This window comes from Hippopotamus amphibius, chromosome 10, assembly GCF_030028045.1.
Source record: "Hippopotamus amphibius kiboko isolate mHipAmp2 chromosome 10, mHipAmp2.hap2, whole genome shotgun sequence".
Classification (NCBI taxonomy): Eukaryota; Metazoa; Chordata; class Mammalia; order Artiodactyla; family Hippopotamidae; genus Hippopotamus; species Hippopotamus amphibius.
Window position 1 is genome coordinate 1,157,733 of NC_080195.1, and position 17,159 is coordinate 1,174,891.

The 17,159-nt window shown below is 56.8% G+C and overlaps 1 protein-coding gene across 7 annotated transcripts in view; it reads left to right on the forward strand.

Annotated features, from left to right (window-relative positions):
* The window catches only part of ARHGEF10 (Rho guanine nucleotide exchange factor 10), an 81,791-nt gene that overhangs the window by 19,717 nt on the left and 44,915 nt on the right, over window positions 1-17,159 (forward strand). For 4 of the 7 annotated variants that reach the window (XM_057697201.1, XM_057697205.1, XM_057697202.1 and 1 more), the window contains exons 6-14: window positions 712-778; window positions 3,504-3,580; window positions 5,186-5,242; window positions 7,698-7,861; window positions 10,066-10,182; window positions 12,648-12,762; window positions 15,059-15,165; window positions 16,477-16,554; window positions 16,779-16,958. In XM_057697201.1, the coding sequence (XP_057553184.1) occupies window positions 712-778; window positions 3,504-3,580; window positions 5,186-5,242; window positions 7,698-7,861; window positions 10,066-10,182; window positions 12,648-12,762; window positions 15,059-15,165; window positions 16,477-16,554; window positions 16,779-16,958 (962 nt within the window). Of the gene's footprint in view, window positions 1-711; window positions 779-3,503; window positions 3,581-5,185; window positions 5,403-7,697; window positions 7,862-10,065; window positions 10,183-12,647; window positions 12,763-15,058; window positions 15,166-16,476; window positions 16,555-16,778; window positions 16,959-17,159 lie in introns of those variants that run through there. The other 3 variants (XM_057697203.1, XM_057697207.1, XM_057697204.1) reach the window with 3 other exon arrangements.

Here is a 17,159-nt window from a genome sequence, read left to right on the forward strand (position 1 = left end):
CCCGCCGCCGCCCCTCAGCCCTCTCCGCCGCCCCCGGGGCGTCCAGGTCCGGAGGGCAGCCGGGGACGCAGACGGCGCCTCCTCCGGCGGAGCGCAGGCGGTTCTGTTGAGAGCGGGCCCGGCGCAGGCACGTCGGCCGAGCTCTCCCTCCTCTCGCCGCTCTGTGCGGGGCCGCCCCGGAGGATGGTCGCGGGGGTGGACGTCCTGACGGGCAGCCGTAGCCCCCGAGGCCCGTGGCCTCACAGACGCACAGTCAAGACATACTCGTGTGACCCTTCCGTGGAGGGCTTCTTTCCTTCCCGGTTAAGACATTTGAGGAAAACGGGGAGTTTGATGATCAAATATCACCAACTTCAGCACTTCTCCCTTGAGAATCTTTTTAGCTTGTCACCTAGACACATTTTCAAGTAAATCACGATTGCAAATTCCCACGCAAACTTAAGAAACAGGAGGTAATTATGGTGTTTCTCTTCCATTCATTTTATTTTGGGCTGTTTCATGAGACCTTTGGGTGTCACTCTTCATCGTAATCCTGTTTTGAGTACGTTTTCTCTACAAACTGAAAACCTGACATCGCTCAGTCGATCGTCTTTACAGTAAGATAAGCCTCTCATTGATAAGGAAGGAAACTGTGGAACCACTTTGAGGATAAAAAGCTGCTTCCTAAGCATTTGGGCGTAAACACTGTGTACGTGCTCTGTGTCCTGGCAGAGACGCAGGGAGGCGCGGAGGACGGCAGCCAGGCGCGCTCCTCGGGCTCCGAGGATCCGACCAACAGGTACGTCTGAGTGTCCCCGGCTGTTCCGAGGCCCTGGCCTTTCTCTGAGGTGTCCAGTGCCGTGGTTCCGAGGCTGTCACTGCCCAGGCCCCTCCCCACCCCTTGGTCTTCCTGTCCTCCGTACCCTTTGCCCTCTCGCCCAGGGACCCCAGAGCGGGTCTTCCTGACACCAGGCTCTGTAACACATTAATGTTATGCTTTGCAGACAAAGAGAAATTGTGGGGGTGCAGCCAAATAGAGCTGGACGATGTGCCACTCCTGTCCCCCCCCCCCCAGTCAGGGACGCTCAGGGTGCTTGCCTGTGCATAGTTTCTTAGAACCCCGAGGGGGAGGAAGGGTTTTTAATTTTGCCTAGCCCAGCTTTTGTCCAGAATCCTTGAAACTGACTTGATTATAAGCCTTTCTTTCATGCCACTTGCCTTCACAAATGCTGTTTCATCTGCTTGAAATTCCCAGAGAAATCCCTTCCCCCAGGCAAACTCCTACTCACCCTTCAAAACCCAGCTTAAATGTCTCGTTTCATGAAACTGTCCTCTGTGCTTCCAGAGCCATGTGCACACACCTGCGTCTTAATCGGTGGCGTTGTGCTCTCCCTGTTATTTCCTGTGTCCCTTTCTGCTGCTAGACTGAATTCTTCAAAGACAAAGACCAGGTTTTACCAAGTCTTAGAGCACCTACCGCCTAGCATGGCAGCGTGCTTGGTGCATGGTAGGTGTGTTTACTTATTTATTTTTTTTAAGCGGCTCTACTGAGTTATAATTCACATACCATACTACATTTCACTACATACTACATTATCTAAAATGGACCATTCTGTGTTTTTTGGTATATTGCATCATTCTTTTTAAAAGTGTGGTAAAATATGTACCATAAAATTTGCCATTTTAACCACTTCTAAGTGTAAAATGCAGTGGTATTAAATACATTTACAGTGTTGTGCAACCATCACCACTGTCTACTTTCAAAACGTTTTCATCTTCCCGAATAGAAACCCTACCCTTTATACAGTAACCCCCGACCCCCCCCGCAGCTCCAGTGGCTCCTGCTCTGCATCTGTGTCTGTGCGTTTGCCTCGGGTCACCAGCACCGGACATCATGTGTCCCTTCGTGTCCGGCTCGTTTCACTAGGCATCATGTTTTCAGGGTCCTTCCGTATGGTAGCGTGTGTTGGGATTTCCTTCCTGTTTAAGGCTCAGTAATATTTCACTCAGGCACCACGTTTTGTGTATCTGCTCACCTACTGATGGACACTTGGTCATTGCCACCTCTTTTTTTTAAGTTTTTTATTTATTTATTGGCTGTGTTGGGTCTTCATTGCTGCGTGCGGGCTTTCTCTAGCTGTGGCGAGTGGGGGCCACTCTGTCGTGGTGCACGGGCTTCTCAGTGTAGTGGCTTCTCTGGTTGCAGAGCATGGGCTGTAGGCGTGTGGGCTTCAGAAGTTGTGGCGCACGGGCTTAGTTGCTCCGCGGCACGTGGGATCTTCCCAGACTCGATCCCGTGTCCCCTGTGCTGGCCGGCAGATTCTTAGCCACTGCGCCACCGGGGACGCCTGTCGCCACCTCTTGCTACTGTGAGTGATGCTGCTGTGAACGTTGGCGCACAGGTGTCTGCTCAGGTCCCTGCTCTCAGTGCCTCCAGCTACGTACCTGGGAGGGAATTGCTGGGTCACGTGTAATCCTATGTTCAGCACTTTGAGGAGCAGCCACGCTGTTTTCCGCTGCAGCTGTACTGTTGTACGTTCCCACCAGCCATGTGTGAGGGTCCCGTTTTCCTAAGCTCCCCAGACTTATTTCCTGGTTTGTAAAATCATAGCCATCCTGGCGCGTGTGAAGAGGTGTCTCGCCATGGTTTTGATTTGCGTTTCCTTGATGACTAGTGATGGTGAGCGTCTCTTCATGTGCTTACTGGCCATTTTCATGTCTTCTTTGGAGAAATGTCCTTCAAGTCTTTTTGCCCATTTTTGAGTTGGGTTTGTCACTGTTGGGTTGTAGGTATTTTTTTAAATACTCTTCGGTGTGAACCCCTCATCGGGTGAGTGATTTGTGAATCTTCTCCAGTTCTGTGGGTTGTCGTTTCACTCCCTTGAGAGTGTCTGTTGATTCACAAAAGTTTTTGATTTTGTTGAAGTCCAGTTCATCTGTTTTTTCATATTGTTGCCTGTGCTTCTGGTGTGGTGTCCAGTAAGTCATTGGCAAACCCAACGTCCTGAAGTTTTTTTGTTGTTTTCTTCTGAGAGTTTTGTGGTTGTAGCTTGTGAGGCACGTGGTGTGTTCTGTAGATGTCTCGTGGGCGCAGTTGGTCTGCAGTGCTGTGCACATCCTCCATTGCCTTCCTGACCTTCTGCCTTGTTCTGTCCACCGCCTCAGGTGCGGTGCTGACGTCGGCCCCGTCCCTGGAGCCGAGAGGCCCATGTCTCACGCAGGTGTGTCCACGCAGCCCGGCCTCACGTGGGGCATGTCGTGCACCCTCTGCAAGGGCTGGTGAGAGACAGGAGGACGAGGCAGGCCTCTCGGTGCAGGGACTGCATTTCTTCACGTCCTCCTGCACCCGGTGCTGTGCTGTGCGTGTGTGGTGTGTGTGGCGGGCGTTCAGAAGTACTTACTTGTATGCAGTCGTGGAGGAAGTCTGGAACTGGCCCATGCCGTAGCGCTACCTGGGGAGGCGCCCAGCTGCAGTGGCTGGAGGGATTCTCAGCACCCTGACGTCTTGGTGTGTTTCCTTTAAGTGACGATCCGGTCCATAAGGAGGACAGCGCCCTTGCCCGGTGGGCTGCGGATCCTGCCAACACCGCCTGGATGGAGAGTGAGTACCACGGCCGCCCCGCCTGGCGCCAGCGATGTTTGTCAGGCTCTGCCGGTCACACTCCTGTCCTGTGTCCATTCACGCTCCCCCAGGGCCCCGTGCAGCTGTCACTTCCTCTCCCATCTGATCATCTCTGCTCTCTGCACCTCAGCTCATCCCTCCTCCTGATTGGTGGATTCTTCTTCGTACCAGAGCCTGGTTTTTGTCATAAAAGCTGGAGATTTGGGGACTGAGACATTAACAAGGCGTTCTTTCTTGTGATCCCCAGTAAGATGCTTTCTCATGGTACCATTTTGACAAGGGGGGGGTGGCAGTTAAGCCAGCCTACTGACCAGATGGCGCAGCAGACCTTCTAGTCCACGTGTGGTGTAGAAAGCAGAACTAATTTTAGCTAGATTTGTTTTTAATTATTTTTTTTAAAGTGCAGCTTGCTTTTCTAATTATCCCTTTTACTGTCCACTGGCTCACTAATTTCTGTGTCATTGTCTTAGATGATTGACTTACAAGGTACAACCATCTTCACAGTCTCCTAATTATTAAATTCTCTCCTGGAATGTTTCATTCTGGTTTTAATTATGACCTTGTCAAAACAAAGAACTCAGCATAAGTGGATGGCGGCTGGGGAGCTGTCATCTCTGGGTCCTTACAGGGTTCAATGATCCGCTCGCTGTCCTCAAGCAGCTCTATTTCCAAAGTAAAGTCTGTCCGATCTCCTCCTGTGACTCATTTTTATTAGTAGAATAATAAACACCTGAAAGTAAAGTCTGACCGTCAGCAGCCCCTCACACCACCTCGCGGGAGAGGAAGTGCTGCGGTCGCGGCTGATGAACGTGATCCGGGGCAGCAGGCCTCTGACTTGGGCTTGACAGCAGCACGAGAACAAGCCAGGTCCTGGGAATGGGGGGAGGGACCAGTGAGGCTGTACTTACCTCGCTTTGTCTCCCATTGCTTAGTAACCGGTCACCTTTGTGGGTGCCGGCATGGAGGACACTGTAGTTTGGTTGGCGCTCTTACAAACGTGCGCATGAACTTGAAGCCCCACTGCTCTCCTGCAGCAGCACCTGCACACGGACAGCATCCCTACTTTTTTTTTAAAGAAAACACCTTACAGTTTCCTAGGGTGTGAACGTTTCATACAGTTTGAGAGGTTTCGTCCTAAAAGCTCAGCATCTTCACACGTGCACGTGTCTGCCTCTCGTCTGCGGGGTGCAGCAAGAGAGGAGGCCGTCGGCTAATTTTAAAGCTTCGTACTCGACAGAGCCGCACGGAAGCTGTCCCTTTGTCTCTGAGACGGCACACCACCTCTGCGACCTTGTGTATCAGAACACATCCACTGCACAAAGTTAGAAATGTTTGCAGAGCCAGGTAGAGACGTGTAGTCGGAGGCATTTCACAGCGGCTCCGGTTAGAGCTGTCCTCCCATCCCAGGGAAACGTTCTGCCCTGAGGACAGCGTGTATGCTGTGGTGAGGCCCCGCCAGCGGCCCTCAGCCCAGCGCGCGCTTCCTGAGCAGCTCTAGCTGCACGGGAGGCCGGGACCCGACAGGTACCGATTGCTCCCCCGCGTCCCAGTCGGTTTCTACAGTGTCCCTTCCTTTCCTTCCAGATCCGGAAGAAGCCATTTATGACGACGTGCCCAGAGAGAATTCAGACTCGGAGCCAGGTCTGATCTTGTCTGGGGTGGGGTTTATGGGATGCAGTCTGCCGTCTCTCCCTCTGGATGTAGATGGGCAGGCGGAACCGCTGGACGCACAGCCGCGTGTGTCTGCAGTCACGTTTCGTGACGTCCTCGTGCCTCGTCCATGCCGCGCAGCAGAACACTGGTGTGTGTGCCCACGCGTGCACGTTTCTATCCCAGCACCCGAGGTGGGGCAATTGCCTTGGTCCCGCTAAAGAAGCAGGAGGAGTTAAACATGTGACTAAAGTGAACGGGGAGGTAAAGCACGTGGAGGCTGGAAGTGCCAGCGTGTCTCCGGTCCATGATGTATGGGAGGTCACAGAGGAAGGAATTACTAAGAATTTTCTAGAATTAGATGTACGTTCCCAGATCATAGAGATACGAATTCAAAGCAGGTCGAGCGTGAATCCACCACGACGCGTGTACCGTTCACACTGCCAAGCGCAGCCCTGCGTGAGCTTCTCAGCAGCAGCAGGGCGAGGGCGCAGTCCCCCAGGGAGGAAAGGAACAGTGGCGTCCCCGTTCCCAAAGTGCGGAAGAAAACCCGTGTCCCAGCCCTACTCCCCGCATCCGGCCAACGTCTTGTCCTTTAGCCGGAGAGAAGCAGGCAGCGTCAGAGGCAGGCTGGAGAGCCTGGCTGCGCGGAGGCCCCAGGGGACAAGTCCACGCTGTATGTCAGGGACGGGGGTGCTGAGCCTCGCAGAAGGCAGGACAGAGCCGTGAGCCCGTGCGCCGCCCCCTGGGCCTCCCCCCGAGGGTGTCGGCACACACTTGGGCCCCTGCCTGAAACACTGACGCTGAGCTCCCCGAGGCAGACGTCAGGCAGGCGCAGCCGGCCGCAGCCAGCCAGCGAGCCCGGCCCATCCTAACCTGCAGGCTTGTCTCCAGAGCTCAGGTGCCCTTCAACACGGCTGGGTCCTTAAATGTCATTTCCTGCAGGACCAGACGTGTGGCAGGCCACACGCCCGTTCTGATACACGCGTAGAAAGTACTTGGCACCACGCGGCGGCCTTCCCTTCTGAGAGGAGGAAGCTTTCCCAGCCCAATAGAGGACGCGTTCTTAGAACTGACAGCAGATTCCTCACTAAAAACGTGGGTTCATTTATTCACCCACAGATGCTGTGGACGCGTCAGGTCGCCAGTGCTGTTCTGGCCTCGGCCAGCGGGGGCCTCCCCCCGAGACCCTACATGACGGGGGTGCTGACACTTGCCCTCGGGCCTCTTTATACGTAAACCTGCCAGGCCCTTAGCGTAAGTGTGCTCCAGGGTGGTGGTTTAAGAACCTGCTGCAAGTAACGTGGGGACGAAAGGCTGGTTTCTGTAAAACCAAACTTGAAATGCATTTTCGATGAATTGACCCTCCCTGGTAGACCTTTCCCACCACAGATGGGATGATCTGGGATCTCAAAAACCAAACGCCAACAGAAGGTGGGCTGGCGGTGCCCCTGCCGAAGGTGACAGCTGTTCTGTTAGACCAATGTGTCCCCTGTCCAGGCAGCGCCTTCGCCATTGTATCTGGTGGCGTAAACACACGGGCTCTTCACTAATTCTAAAATGACTGATGTGATGAAGACATTTAAATACAATAATAGGGACGTCCCTGGTGGCGCAGTTGTTAAGAATCCGCCTGCCAGTGCAGGGGACATGAGTTCGATTCTGGTCCGGGAAGATTCCACATGCCGCAGAGCAGCTAAGCCCGTGCGCCACAGTAACTGAAGCCTGTGAGCCTAGAGCCCGTGCTCCGCAACGAGAGAAGCCCCCAGATTGAGAAGCTTTTGCGCCGCAATGAAGAGTAGCCTCCGCTCCCTGCAGCTAGAAGAGGCCTGCACGCAGCAACAAAGACCCAACGCAGCCAAAAATGGATACATAAATAAATAGTAAATAAATCTGAAAAAAAAATACAGTAATAGGTTACAGGTTTTATGGGCCAATTTTAGCACAAAAGCAAAATTTTCAGTTTGCTGTAAGCTTCACTGCATTCATAGTTGATTATCATCTATCTGTGATCTATCAATAGGTCTGTCTAATCCGTTTATATTCCATACATTTATCTAAAGAAAAATTTTCCTTTGTCAGAAGTTCTCTCTGGGCAAGAAAGTATGGTTTGGCCAAAAAGTTCATTGGGGTTTTCCTGTAGCATCTGTTGGAAAAACCCGAGTGAACTTCTTGGCCTCCCCAGTATTGGACAGAATTGTGGGGGCTTCTCATAGACCCGTGGTCCTCAGGATGCAGATGGGGCTGGGGGCTCATCAGAGCTTTGCCACCCCCGCCCATCACTGCCAGCGCCTTTCCGGGGGGCCACACCCAAGGTCCCGTTCCTCCCAGCTTTCCCGAGGTGCTTCTTCCCCAGCTCCCTGCGATGCGGCCAAGTGACCCGCATGCACAGAGTGGCCAGTGAGTGTCCACGTCTTAAATCTCCTCTTGGCGTTTGTGCATCCAGATGAAATGATTTACGATGACGTTGAGAACGGAGATGAAGGCGGAAACAGCTCCCTGGAGGACGGGTGGAGCTCGAGTGAGTTTGAGAGCTACGAGGAGCAGAGCGACCCAGAGAGCAGAGGCGGGGTGCCCCGGTCCTTCCTGCGCAGTGACCACAGAAAGCAAGTACGTGCGCAGCCGTGTGCCCGCGAGACCGTGTGCCCGCGTGGACACGTGGACGGCACTGTGAGGGGTCATTTCCCCTCACATACTGCTTACATCGTTGTTTTCTAAGATGTTGATGTGTCGTTTGAGGAAAGCACGAGACGTTGGCAAAATAGAGGTGCCCCTTATTTCACATAATGCAATCTTGGCAGGACGGGAAAATTAGATGTATGTAAACTAAATCCCTCAAAAGGCCCGAGGCAAGCGCGCTATCTTGAATAATCTAAGAAAGTAAATAAGCATTCCCTGGACACGAGTGTCGTGCACACAAAACGCTGCCCCTGCCTGGCCGGCTGCAGGGATGGAGCCGGGCCTGGGGGACACAGCCCAGCCCCGCTGTCCTTTACGGGATGTTTTGAGCCTAAGTGTTCTCAACACAAACAGGAAGATGTAAAAATAGAACACGTCACAGAAGGACATGAAGGACAGCAGTGCCGGAGCTGCCCGGGCGCGTCCTTCCGTGAAGGGAGCGTGTGCGTGAAACCCCCGAGGCGAGGGGCCAGGGAGGAGCCCCAGGCAGACGGCGTGGACGCCAGGGCTGCTGGGTGTGGGCTGGGCGCCCCAGAGCCGCTCTGCCGAGGGAAACCACCCCACTGAGCTGTCTGGTGTCCACTGGCTGCCGTGGCCACCCCGGTTGTCAGGTGTTCTGGCTGTTTGTAACAGGGTGATCCTGTCAGCGCACTCCGTGTCCTCCGTGCGAGGTTGGGACGCAGGCCGCACGCGAGCGGAGGCTGTGGCTAGTGCCTCGCTGTCCCTGCAGACTCGATAAATCACGACAGGCTGGAGCAGTAACCCCTCCACCTGCCTGCACCCCCGTAACCAGGACGATGGGCTCCCGGACGTGGCCTCCACGTTGGTGCGGCTTACAGGTTATCACGGGCTTTTAGTTCTCGTATTCTGTAATCTTGTCCTGAAACTCAGGAAGACCCTCCCAACTGCAGCCCACCTACTCAGTATTAGCAAGCTTTCCCAGGGATAGCTGTCTTCTGGCACCAGAGTTACTCCAGCTGAGGCTTAACCAGGGAATCAAGCTGCAGCTGTAGGTTTAAACGCAGCTGGTAGTTAAGGTGACACCCGGCTTCTTACAGCTGAGTCCAACATTCCAGGTTTAAACGCAGGTTGTAAATATGGCGCTGGGGCCTGATTTCAGCAGGATGGAGATCCTGTGGGGCCTTGGAGAGCGTTTAAAACATGCCTAAATTTCGCCTTTAGCGGGCCTGGTGGATGATGTGCAGACTGGGCTGGTTGGGTGACGGCCCCGCGCTGTGGGCACGTCACCGAGCGGAGGCTCTGCCCTGCTGGCATCCAGCGGGACCGTGTTCCCAGATGCATCACCAGCCACGCCAGCGGAGGAGGCCGAGCGGCCCGGCAGCAGAGACGGCGGAGCGCCAGCCCAGGGCGGCCGTGAGCGCAGAGTCCCCGCGAGGGCCAGCGTGTGTCCCGTCCTGTGGGGCAGTGCCCCGGGGGCAGCTCTCAGAAGTCCCAACTTTCCTAGTTAAAAAAGTCGTATTTCAAAAGCTGCCAACATAACACTGTAAGCTGTTTAAGACTCACCTCACAGTCTCAGATTTTCTAAAAAAACTGCTGAGGTGTCCTTCTCTGGGTTGACATGGGAAACACCCACTGAGGAGCTGGGGCCTCGGTTTGCACGTTGGAGACGTTTGCGGTTGTGTGAGGAATGAGTTAGAAGATCTCACCCCATCCCTGTGGGCTGCAGAGAAAGTCACGTCAGTTTGGAGACTTAAACATCTACGTGGCCATCCCAAGTCATTTCCCTCGTCAAGATAATCTTGAATTCAAGCTTCTTTTGCTTTGGTGCCGACATAAGGGGATAGTTTTACACGTATTTTACATACTTGATCCTTTTAATTTCACCAGAACGTAAAGGCGTGACGGCGCCCAGATCTTTTGTGCATTTACTTGCTCTTGTTTGGGCAGAAGAGTCTCCAGCCTGGCTCACCTGGAGTCTGTCCTCGGTGATGTGTTTTCCTCACTCATGTGTTTATTTCTCGAGAGCCGGTGGGCTAGGACGGGGGGCCCGGGGCAGGAGGACGTCGGTGTGTGAACGTCACCCACCAGACGCTGCTGAGGTCCTTTCAACGTGAGATTGTCTCGATGCCCCGGGAGGAGCGTGTCGTGAACGCCTGTGTCTCTTTGTGCTGTAGCTTTCCCATGACCTAACCCGCTTAAAGGAGCGCTATGAGAGAAAGATGAGAGATCTGATGGCAAACACGGTGCGCGCGGTAGAGATTCAGCAGCTAAAGCACAAACGTGAGCTGAAGGTAGTGTGCTTCACGCCCAAACGCTTCTGCAAAAGCAGACTGTCCGCTAGCGGGAAAACCCCGCCCCCGCGCTGCCGGGGCAGCCGTTCTCACGGTGCGGTCCAGGGAACCCCAGGGCCCCCCGGGGGGCGGCGCGTTCCTGTCAGTTCCGGGGCCTCCTTCGCCCCCGTGCCTCCCGTCCCCCCACGTGCGGACGGAGGACCCGCCGTCTCCATGCCAGACGCAAGGCAGGTTCCCGCAGGTGCAAAACAGTGCACTTTTTTGGAAGAGAGTAATTTTTCGTAAGCATGTCACCTAAGATAAAACGTAATGGGCTTCCTATTTTTTAAATGAATATTCATAAACATTTGCAACTTTTCCGCAAGTTTAACTCCTTACACCGTATAACATAGACAAACCAGCCAGGTAAAGCCGAGCCCCTTGAGCTGCTCCGTGGCTTTTCTGAGGGCGAAGGGCTCCTGAGACCACAAAGTCGAGAGCTGCTGGCTGTGAATGTCGTGGCGTCCGCTGTTGGAGGGGTTTTAAAAGGGCACTGTCAAGTAGCCTGCCCTCAGGGGGCCTTCCACCCTTCTGACGGCTGAGGGTGGTCCACGGGCGTGGAACACGCGCGCACAGGAGACAGGCGGTCACCCAGCAGCGCGCCCGGCTCGGCGCGGCTCCGCGCTTTCCGGGGGCACCGCGCGCCGTGCAGGAAGCAGGCGCGGCCCTCGGGACAGTCTGGAGGCCGGGTGGTCCGGGGGGCCGGCTCGGCGAGGAGAGGGCTGGGGTTAGGGTTAGGGTCCAGGGCCGCGCGCTCCCGGCCTGTGAGCAGGAGCAGGGCCTCCGTGCGGCCCCGGCGCCCGTGTGGCTTCAGCCCGCAGGCTCCCTGGCCTGGCCGCCTCCCGCTCCTGATTCTCCGAGGCCTGGAGGGAGCGGGGACGCGCCGGGCTGGGAGAAGAGGGGATCTGGGAGGACTGCGGCAGAACCAGGCGCCCGCGGTGGCCGGGCTGGAGGCAGCGGGACGCGGCCGGGCGTGGCTGAAGGCACGCAGGGGTCAGAGGAGGCGGTGGCTTTGCCGAGTTGGGGCTGGCGGGCAGCGGGGCGGCGGGCGGCGGGCGTGCGAGTCGGGGGGGCCCAGGCAGTGGGACGTGGCTCTGGTGTCCGTCGAGCTGGGCGGTGGCCCAGGTGCACGTCCTCGGGGATGCAGCCAGCGGCCAGGGACAGCAAGGACGTGCAGAGTCGCTCCGGGCTGGACTCACGAGTCTCCGGCCCCAGCCCGGGGCTCTTTTAGTGGACACCCCCCACCCCGGGCGTGGCTCCCGCGTCAGACCCTCCGCCCCCGGGAGCCCCTCAGCAGGTCCCACTTTGCACAAACCCCGCCCCCGTCCCTCCCCGGGGTTGGCCCTGGAGGCCCGGCCCTCAGAGGTCGGGGTGGGAGAAAGAGCCGGCGGACGGAGGCCAGGACGAAGCCCCGCTGAGCGGGCGGGTGTTGAAACCGTTCCCCCGTGCCCGCCCCCGGGGGAGGAGCGCAGGAGGACGGGGAGCAGGCACCGTAGGCAGACTCAAGGGTGTCGGGTTGTGTCCTGAGAGGCCATCTGGGTTTTCTCTAAATGATCGATCGCTCGGTGCCCGCTGGCCAGCGTCTCAGACGTTAGCTTCTGAAGGATGAGAAAGGTGGATAAGACGCCACAGCCTGTCGTTGGAAGCTGTCGGCACGAACGGCCAGTCTAAGTGTTGTGCCGGGACCCTGGCTCAAGGGAGCAGGACGGACAGACTCCCCTGTGCTGGGTGGTGGTCTTTCTGACCATTCAGTCTCCGAGAAGGAGGGGGCTCTGCCCGCCCCTCCCTCGGGCCGTGTCTCTGTCCATCCCTGTGTGCACATCCCGCAGGTCACTCCATCCGGCCATTTGAATGGGCACAGTGAGTCCCGGGTGGGGTCCCATGACCGTCAGTACCAGGGGCCTGTGAGCCGCAGGACCAGCCTCCAGCGGGAGCCCAAGGAGAGGCTGGGGGATGTCCAGCGGCCGAGCCGGGCGGTGGGTCTCCAGCCAGTGGTTCCACTGTCTCCTGCCATCTGCCCGTTAACCTTAGGCAAAGCTGTTAACGTCTGCGGCCTCTGTCTCTCCATACTCGGCTTCTGCAAAGCTCTTTGCAAGTGTTTGTGATAAAAATGAACGCCGACTTTTTAAACATAGCAGGAGACTTTTGAAAAACTAAGTTAGGGAAGGGCTCTGTTTGCGAAGTTTATTTTTCCTTTTTTTTTTAACCGGCAACATCAAAACAGCCCAAACCACACGCACACACACACACACACACACACGCACACACACTTTCACAACAGCCAAGAAAGTGCTCCCATATCAAAACGCCAATTTCAGATGATATTTCAAGAGCAAACTACTTGACAGTATTCTTTTAAAACGACTAAAAGCAACAAGGAGGCTTTACCGCGTCGCCCCAGCCTCACCGGGTCCCCTTCCCCGCAGATGCAGAAGCTCGTGAAGGCCGCCAGGGAGGGCACGAGGGACGGCCTGGAGAAGACCAAGGCGGCGGTGAAGCGCGGCCGCTCTTTCATCAGGACCAAGTCCTTCATCTCTGCAGGTCCGAGGGCGTGGCCCTGGGGGGGCTGCTGGGCTCAGGGTGGGTGCAGGGCAGGGGGACTGGGGCGGCAGGGTTGAGTGAATTCTTGCAGGTGCTGCTGGATTTCGCCCCCCCCCCAGTTAACCGGCTCCTCCCAGTAGGCGGGTGATGGGCCCCCAGAGCGCGCTCTCCCTCCAGGGCCCCCCGATTCCCAGCAGCACCGTTCACAGGAGCACACAGTCACGGTGGCGCGTTCCCCGCGCCTGGGGCTCCTGGACACGCTCCTGCCCCTTCAGGGCGGAGGCTGAGAAGGGTGGGCTGCACGTGGGGACCGGCGGTCCTCCGTGCTGCTGCGAGGACTCCAGAATTCTCAGGTTTGGCGAAACAGTTCACTCAGGGGCAGAAGCCTGTGCTGCTTTATGTCACAAAGGTCACGCCTGTCTGGGTGTGTGCAGGTTGGCAGCAAGCTCCAGGCGAGGGTTCCCGGTGTCTGAGAACGTCTGCGCGATGATGTGGCAGGAGGTACCCGGTTATGCAGGTAGCTGAGGGCTTACGTGCAGAGTGGCCGTCCTGACTCTGACTTGGTCCTTGCGAAGCGCTTGTCTTTGTTGCTGCTACGAGCTTCTGAGGGGCAGAGCCGCTGCCGGCTCAGGGCAGGGCCACTGCTGATAACCTTGCAGGGAGAGGCCTTTAAGATCCCGCGTTTCCTCCGTGAATGGCCCAGGGAGGCTGTGTGTAATTGGAGGTAAAGCCACCCGGGCCTTCAAAGACGTTCTGATCCTCAGAGAAGGAGTGTTCCTGGCTTGGGGGAGAGTTGGGGGTCCATCACACACCCCCCTGAGCCCTGCAGCCTTAGCTTCCCGAGCTGTCAGGTGGGAAGCCTGGGCTAAAGCAGCGGCTCTCAGCTCTGGAGGGTCTCGGGTGAGCCGGGAGCTCTCACAAAGCGTGTGCCAGGCCTCCACTCTCAGACCATCCGTGGACCTCTGAGGGCCACGGCTGCACGCTGGAACGTTCTGGGTTTTTTATAAGACTGTTTTTTTAGAGCAGTTTTAGGTTCACAGCAAAATTGAGCGAAAGGTACAGAGATTTCCCACAGACCCCCTGCCCCCACGCATGCACAGCCTCCTCCCCATCCCCGTCCCCGCCAGGCGGTCCAGGGGTGACGACTGCTGCACCTGCCCTGACACGTCACCCCCCAGAGTCCACGCTTTACATCAGGGCTCACTCTTGCGGTTGGACATTCTGCGGGTTTGGACAAAGGTACACATGCCCACCATTCAGACTCACTGCCCTGAGACTCCCCTGTTCATCCCTTCCTCCCCTCAACCGCTGGCCACCACGCATCGTTTTACTGCCTCCATAGCCTCACCTTTGCTAGTTGGAATCGTACAGCCTTCGCACATTGGCCGCTTTCCCTTAGTGATACACAGGAGTTCCTCCGTGTCTTTTCATGGCTTGGCAGCGCATCTGTTTTTAGCTGAATAACATCCCCTCGTCTGGATGGACCACAGCTTATTTTATCCACTCCCCTCCTGAAGGACATCTTGGTTGCTTCCATGCTTTGGCAGTTGTGAATAAAGCTGCTGTGCACATCCACGCGCAGGCTTTCGTGTGGATATAAGTTTTCAGCTCCTTTGGGTAAATACCAAGGAGCACGATTTCTGGGTCACGTGGTCAGAGGATGATTCCTTTTATGAGAAACTGCCCAGCTGTCTTCCAAGGTGGCTGCACCATTCTGCGTTCTCACCACCAGTAATCAGAGTTCGAGTGGGTGTGTGGACACTGTCGGTTTTTTAAAGCTCCTCTGACAGGTTTTCTGTGCAACTAGGACTTTGTATCTTTGCATTAGATAATCTGCAGGTCCCTATTACCGAAACGTTCCTGTGCTTTTCTGGTCTCTAGCCATTTTGTGGCTTCTTTAGGTTACTTAGCTGCATCAAGGTTTTTAGAAATGACTTTAATTTGGGGGAAGCCGTGCTTTTTCAGATATCTGGTGAGAAAGGCAGAAAGGCAGGACGTTACTGTCTCCCTTGGTTTTCACTGAGTGTTGGTTCCTCGTCATTCGCGGCCCCTTTTCTTTGTTCATAACTGGGTCTGTTATAGATTAAGAGATTGAAATATGTATTTCTACCTTGCAACCTACGTGTTCAAACGACACGTCTGCTTTTCGAAGTCAGACTTCAGGTATCGAAGATCTCAAATCTCGGCACACAGCGCGTGCCTGCTGGGGGAAGGAGAGTTTCTTGGGCTGGTGGAAACCGCGGCTGGCTCTGGGCGGACGGAGCCGTGGACCTGAGAGGTCCTGTCTCCCTTCAAGACCACAGGTGCCGCCCGGAGGAGGAGCAGAGCCCGTTCATCGACGTGGACTGCAGGCACCCGGAGGCCGTGCTCACCCCGATGCCCGCGGGCCTGTCTCAGCAGCAGGTAGGCCGTCGGGCCCCGGCCGCCGCGTCTCCCGCCGTGCCCGCCGGGTGGCCTCTGGGTGAAAGGAGAGGACGCCTGAGGACCGGCGGCGGCCCCGGGCTGGCGGGGCGGGGCGAGGGTGGGGGCGGGGCGGGGGCGCGCAGAGGGTGGGGGCGGGGCGGGGAGGCGCGGGGGTGGGGGCGGGGCGGGGCTCCCCAGGCGCCTGCGGGCCGCCAAAACGCGGGCTGGCTTCGCGCGCCGCACGCGCCCGCCGTCTCCGCACGCCGCCTTCCTCCCTCGCAGCTTAAGGCCCGACGTCCGCCTTGGCTCCGTGAAGGAGCGGCCCCTCCTGCAAAGAAGGCCGGCGCCGCCCCGTCCCGCCGCCGACTCTCTGCCGCCAGGTGGCGCCGCGGCTCCTGCGTGGGGGCCGGCGGGGGCGGGGCTCCGGAGCGGGGGCGGGGCCGGCGGGCGGGGCTGCAGGGGGCGGGCTGTCGGGGGCGGGGAGGGCGGGGCCGGCGGCGCGGAGCTCCGGAGCGGGGGCGGGGCCAGGCGCAGCCGCGTTGTGCTTTTCCCGCGCTGCTTCCCATGCCCTGGCCAAACCCCTTTCCGAAGCGTGTGTGCCCCGGACAGAGGTGCCAGGGGCCGTCATCGGCCTCACGCAGGCGCCTTACGGCCACAAGCGTGTGCGGTCGTGTCCTCTAGCCGGGAAGGCCAGCCCGAAGTGCTGTCACTGTCTCAAGCGCAGGCGTCTCGGGGCGGGGAGGTCTTGCCCCCGCAACGCACGTTGGTAGTTCACGCGCTGCGTCCTCAGCCTCGCAGGCTTGGAATGGCCTCAAAACAAAGCCAAACGGTACCGCCACCTTCCAGGAGCCTTTTGTTTTTCTATCACTTTAGAAGGCTGGTTTCAGGTACCTGTTGCTCATAGCATTCTCTGAGTCAGCGGTGGGAAGTGTTCTTTCTGTGCTCGGCGTGTGCATGGAGTGTCCATGAACTCCATGCTGGGCACATAAATAGTCGGATGATTCAGTCCTTTGTCGTCGGATGAGTGGATGAAGTTGTTACTGATGCTGTGAATTGTGTTGCCGTAGTTGTGGCTTGTAATTTGAGGTTTAAAAAATAACAGAATTGTAGTGATGGGGAAGGTGTGTTTTGTGCCTGTAATGGTAGGTGGTTAACACACTACCTAATACATTTCAAGGCCTTAGGAGGTTTCTTTTATATACAGTTTTGAAAACAAAAAACTTCTTTGTCAGCAAACCTCAGCAGAAGTAAAATTTATCTGTTGTGTTTCTGAGGCAGTTCTTGACCGTTGTCTTTTCAAATTCCCAACAGGTCGTGAGAAGATACATTCTGGGTTCGGTTGTGGACAGTGAAAAGAACTACGTGGACGCCCTTAGGAGGATCGTGGAGGTACCTACAGGCCGCGTCGCGTGATGGATATGTTTTTGAACCTGTGATTTATAGAATACTCAAATTTGCAAAATTCTTAAAAGAATTGGAGAATTGTGTCTGTGTATTGACATCAGGAGTCACGTGGTTTGTTTGGTCGTAAATGTAACTGCACAGGTGAGTTTCTCCGTGTTCTCTCGAGAGCCTGAGGGAAGCCTGGGCGTCCTTGTTGGTTTCTGCCTCAGCAATATGAGAAGCCACTGTCTGAGATGGAGCCCCGGATCCTGAGCGAGAGGAAGCTGAAGATGGTCTTCTACCGGGTCAAGGAGGTCCTGCAGTGCCACTGCATGTTCCAGATCGCGCTGGCCAGCCGCGTGGCCGAGTGGGACTCCGTGGAGATGATCGGAGACGTCTTCGTGGCCTCGGTAACCGAGCCGGCACACCCCGGGGGTCTGCAGGGGCGCGGGGCTCCAGGGCCCCTCCCCTCTCCCACGGATGCCTCAGGGTGGTGTCCTGCCGCCTGAGCCCGGCCGCTCCCCGCAGGTCCCTGCCGGCACTGCAACCCTGCCAACGCTGCGGAGTTCTCGGGGGAGGCTGGTCTGAGGTCCGGGAGCTCTGCACACGCG